Source organism: Rutidosis leptorrhynchoides, chromosome 1 (assembly GCF_046630445.1).
Source record: "Rutidosis leptorrhynchoides isolate AG116_Rl617_1_P2 chromosome 1, CSIRO_AGI_Rlap_v1, whole genome shotgun sequence".
In the NCBI taxonomy this organism is placed as follows: domain Eukaryota; kingdom Viridiplantae; phylum Streptophyta; class Magnoliopsida; order Asterales; family Asteraceae; genus Rutidosis; species Rutidosis leptorrhynchoides.
The window spans coordinates 663,141,164-663,146,508 of NC_092333.1; the positions used below are offsets into that span (position 1 = coordinate 663,141,164).

The 5,345-nt window shown below is 34.6% G+C and overlaps 1 protein-coding gene across 1 annotated transcript; it reads right to left on the bottom strand.

Moving 5' to 3' along the window:
• Window positions 1-409: 409 nt before the first annotated feature.
• Window positions 410-937, bottom strand: LOC139850577 (uncharacterized). The gene has a single exon (XM_071840141.1). It carries the CDS (start codon window positions 935-937, stop codon window positions 410-412), a length of 528 nt encoding a protein of 175 aa, XP_071696242.1.
• Window positions 938-5,345: the final 4,408 nt, after the last annotated feature.

Genomic DNA, 5,345 nt, shown 5'->3' on the forward strand with positions numbered 1-5,345 from the left:
CAAGTTATAATATATATATATATATATATATATATATATATATATATATATATATATATATATATATATATATATATATACATACATATATAATCATATCAATTTATATAATGGTTCGTGAATCGTCGGAATTTGGTCGAGGTTAAATGAATACATGAACACAGTTCAAATTTTTTTTTTTTAATATTCAAATTAACAGACTTTGCTTATCGTGTCGGAATAATATAAAGATTAAGTTTAAAATTGGTCGGAAATTTTTGGGTCGTCACAAATATATTAATGAAACAAATGAATGATACAAGCAAGCCCAAAGCGGAGAAAGGGATAGGCCCCTAACCCGAACGACCAGAAACCAACAAAAAACTAAACAAGCCTTTCAACGGCCAACAAACACCAAAACAAAAACAAATTAAGGAACTTTCCAACTATCTTTCATGATCCTAACTTGAGCAGAATTCTTCCATTTTATCGACATGATCTTCAACCGAACCATTGAGAAGATAGCATCGAAAACTTTGTCATAAGGTCTAGAAATCTTCTTGAACAACCTTAAGTTCCTCTCCTGCAATATAGTGTAGACCGAAGCACCAAAAAGAAGTTTTGCCACTATAACACCCGAGGTCTTCTTTGACGTAATAGGCAACAAAGATTGAACAACATCCTTCAATGAATCACAAGCTTGAAACACGTCACTATACTGCCAAACGCACCTCCAAACACGACTAGAAAACGGACAATAAAAGAACAAATGATCGTGGGAGTCAACTTCCGTTAAACACAAAGAACAGACAATCGGCATATTTTTAACACTTCTAATTTCCCATTTTTTAAGTTTATCTTGAGTTTTTAGTTTCTCACCCATGAGTAACCATACCAAGAACGAGTGCCGAGGAATACATTGAGAAAACCAAACAATATCATACCAATTAACCACCATAGCTAGAGACCGAAAGGAATTCCATGCTGAGCTCACCGAGAACAAATTTAAGTTGCCATTAATGTCCTTCCACCTGATATCATCATCCTCGACACGAAAAGTAGGAACTCGAATATTTTTAAGCAAAGGATATTGGTCAAACCAAGTTCAGGACGTTAGCATATATGTGACCCTGGCATGTTCAGTTGCTTATGCTTAGTCTGTTAGATAGTATCCATTCACTTAGCATTTGTGCTAATTCTCCCCACATTTTCACCCATTACAGGTTTAGGTACTGCTGTAGGAAGGGTGCTACGGACGGGATGAAGAAATATTTGACTATTAGCTGAACTCTGATATTTTTAAGTAACACTGTCGTTTTGGAATATTGTAATAATGTTAACTAAGTTGATTTGTTAACTATGGTTTGTAAACTATAACCATGATTATTTTAGTAATTAAATGTACTTCCGCTGTGATAAAAAAAATCAGGATGTTACAGCTCCTGTTGATCATTCATGTTGTGCTGGTTCAACTTGTTGCTGGCCCTTCGTTGAGCTGATTCAACGTTGTGCTGGCTCTTCTTTCATGATAGCTCACTTTGAGATGCGCCATTTTCTAACCCTTTAATGCTGAGTAGACTTAACTAGATCAAACTCAACTAAATGAACTTAGTCTTCAACCCATTTTAACCATATCTTCGTGTAAAAGCTACCTCGACATTAATTTGTAACAACCCGTGCTAGTTTGTCTTCCGAGCTGGTTAGCCATCGAAAACTTCAAAACTCTATTCTTGCGAAATAAACACTAAAATATCTATCCAATCTGAGTAGATTATATTCTAATCAAAACTCAAACTGAAAGGATCTCGAAACACTTAATTCATGATTATGGTGGACGCCAAAGCTACCCACATGGAATATTAACTTCTTGATGCTGCCTCGATTGTTTTAAGCTGACCTTAGGACATTTGCTGAGTAAGGAGCTGACTTCAAAGCTGGTTCTACACATCGTAGGGAATTCAAAATCACTACCAGCTGATGTGCTCGTGAAATAACCCTTTAAAACATAATACACTTGGGAATTAAACATGAACTGATTTGTGTTCAATATTAACCTAAGTCTATCATTTGGAAAATTGAAGCTCGTGATCACATCCGTATCATAACAACTTGAACACAATCAATAACTGAAATTACAGCCACAAGGATGTTCGTGACTGAAATATCTAATACAATTCATACATAATCGAAGATGATCAGCGAAGTGATGATCAAATACAACAACAACAACAACAACAACAACAACAACAACAACAACAACAACAACAACAACAACAACAACAACAACAACAACAACAAAATCCAATACCACATGAGTGGTGTATGGGGGAGGTGAGATGTAGACAATCCTTCCCCTATCCGAGAATAAAAACAAGTCATTTCTCCAATTAGATTGGAACACTCTCAAAAGTAGAGAAAGTCATCCCTTTCTATATTCGACGGATAAAGAGATTGCTTCTAAGCGGATCTCCGGCCAATAAGTAGGAAATTTTTTTAAAAAATAAAGTAAAATAAAATTGAGACGCCATGTAAATGGTAGAATCAAATTTCCATGGGTTTTAAATCCTGCCTGGAACTCAATTTAGGCTCTAAACGGATATCAAGATGCCAACAAATTGACGCTTGATGTTGACTCAAAAATAGAGCCAATAAATACAAAATGATAAAATTAGGGTTTGTAATTAATCGGCAGAGAGAATGAAATGTAAATCGGAATGAACGAATTGAATCAATATCTACCTTGAAATAGGCTTATATACCCAGACACTAAAAAGTAGATCTGGGTGTTTACAAGCAGTCTACAACCAGAAGGAGCCCAATGTCTCTAAATCCATATCTAAGCACTCTATGTCCATATCTAAGCAATCTTATTCCAACTACATCTTTCAAAATCATAATCAACATCAATAGTCCTTGAGGTTAAAAAATGTATCAGCACCAGTCCTTCAACTAAACCTACAAACAATCCTATAACAAAAAACAAATAAGAACATTAAATAATAAAAATAAGCTTGATTTAGAAAAGTAGGCAGGTTCGGGCCGTTAATTGTGTGCAAAGATGTGATCAGCTTCAATAAGGTCCTTTCTGTACGCCTCCAATGAATTCGTGCTTGTTTCACCATTTACTGACTTAGCACGGAGTTTCTTCCAGTTTACTTGGGTGGAATTAAAGGAATTCTGGTTGCGTATGTTTTCGATGATAGTATCTCAAAGGTTGCAAGTTTATTTGGTGATGTTTTAAAGGTTGCAAAGATTTCTGGCAATCTGGGCAATTTGGGATCCTTGTATGCCTTCGTCTAAGCAGGGAATCCAAAACATTTACACGATTCGGTGGAGGTAGATCTTGAAGATGACATTTTCTCAGTGTGTCACGTTTGGGTTAACGAGCTTAGTATTCCTTCAGACCTTCAAGTAAATGAGTTTCCTGCCAAGCTTTTAGCTTTTACTAATTAAATTGTTCATGCGAGCCATCCGTTTTATGGTCAACATTGTGATATTGTTAACGAGAAGGTTGCTAACGTTAACAATGGATATCATGGAGTTAAAGGAACCCTGAATCAACCAGAGACTGAGAATGAGGCGGATGATTTGGATGATGTCGAGAGCATTGAATCGGTAGAGGTTGGTCAACAATTTGGGACTTTATGGGATGCGGAAGTTGCGGGTTTAGATGGTGTTTCTGACCCAATCGGGGTTGAAGTTGATGAACGTAGTGTGAAGAATTGTCACTGTTGAACAACTTTCAATACCGAAGGCTTTACAGCCTGTTTCTGTCCCTACTGTTTCATCGTGTTTGCCTAATGATTCAGTTCAATTTCTTTCTCATGTTCCTGGTGCGACAAAAAGTAGAGCAAAAAAAGGTAAACAAAAAGAAAAAGGTGATAGCCCGTCAAGTACCCTTAACGGCTCCGTCACTTGGTCCCACAGCTTGATCATAACTCTATATGAATTTTCATAAACAACATTGCATTCATTTAATAAAATTTATTTCCTCAAAAGGAAAATCTAGATCATTTGTAAATTTAGAAAAAAAACATCCCAAATGTATAAAAAGGGTTGACCAAAACAACTCAACAACTACCCAAATGTAACAGTATTTAAAGTAAAATGCAATGTTTAATGTTTAAATCAAAATCTGCTACAGACAATGCAGCCTCTTTGAGCACAGCGGAAGCAATCAATCATGAACCTGAGAATAAAACATGCGAGTAAATTGTCAACCCTTTTTATGTTGAGTGAATTATAGGTTTAATATTGCAAACAATATTTAATTTAAACCATAAAAATTCATGTTTGAAAACATAAGGACTCATCTTGGACCACAAAATTATATGCTCGAAAACATATAAAAACATTATTCCATTAACCCGTGAGCCACCTGGTAATCACTTAACAACTCCATACCCTTAATAAAACCAATATAACAATATACACTGAACAGGTGTATCTTCCAAAATAAGAAGTACTAATACATTCCGTCTGTAACTCTAGCGCGACTAGAATGAAATGGGGTTGTCAGGCCCGATAGATCTATCCAGAGGATTCGGATTCACCAGTAGAAACCAGTGATTAAATTTACCAGATTAGGGAATATTTTCGTTCAACTCACAATGAATAATTTAAACCAATTTCCACTTGTGTCCAATATGTGAACTAAATTGCATGTATTCTCATTCCAATAGATTTAAAATAGAAAAAATGGGACTATAACTCACCTTAAAGCAAGTGAAGCAACAACACAGAAATGCGAACAGCAAAAGGTAAAGTGATCAAGAATGACCACACCGCCAACCTATAAATAAAGCAGGTTGATATAAATAACTAACTTAGGTCAAGTCTTAGTATGATAGCTATAGTACTTGTTGAAAATAAGCATAGAACAACACTCAATATGTTTTGGTATGATCAGGACATCGTATAACCACGTACTTTCTATTTTTAGAAAGTTTCTATTTTTAGCATATTTCCATTTTTGGAAAGTTTCTATTTTAGGAAAGTTTCTATCTTAGGAAAGTTTTCTTAATTAGAAACTCAACAAAAGTCAACTGAAAGTTAAAGTCAACCAAAAGTCAACTCAAAAGTTGTGACGACTCGAAAATTTCCGACCAAATTTAAACTTTATTATAATATGAATTCAACACGAAAAGCAAAGTCTGTAATGTGAAATCTCAAGGATTTTAAACTATGTTCATATGTGCAATTACCCTTTGACTATTCCCAACGATTCACGAACAATTGTGTGAAAATATAACTAAATATATATGTGTAAATATAAATATAAGTGTATATATTAAATTGATATAACACCATTTAATCATTTGAATTAAATACGTAAAGTAAAATACAAAGTAATTAAGATGTTATCA

Excerpts from the sequence above, each read along its gene's own strand:
- LOC139850577 (XM_071840141.1), bottom strand. The coding sequence starts at position 937 with ATGGTGGTTAATTGGTATGATATTGTTTGGTTTTCTCAATGTATTCCT.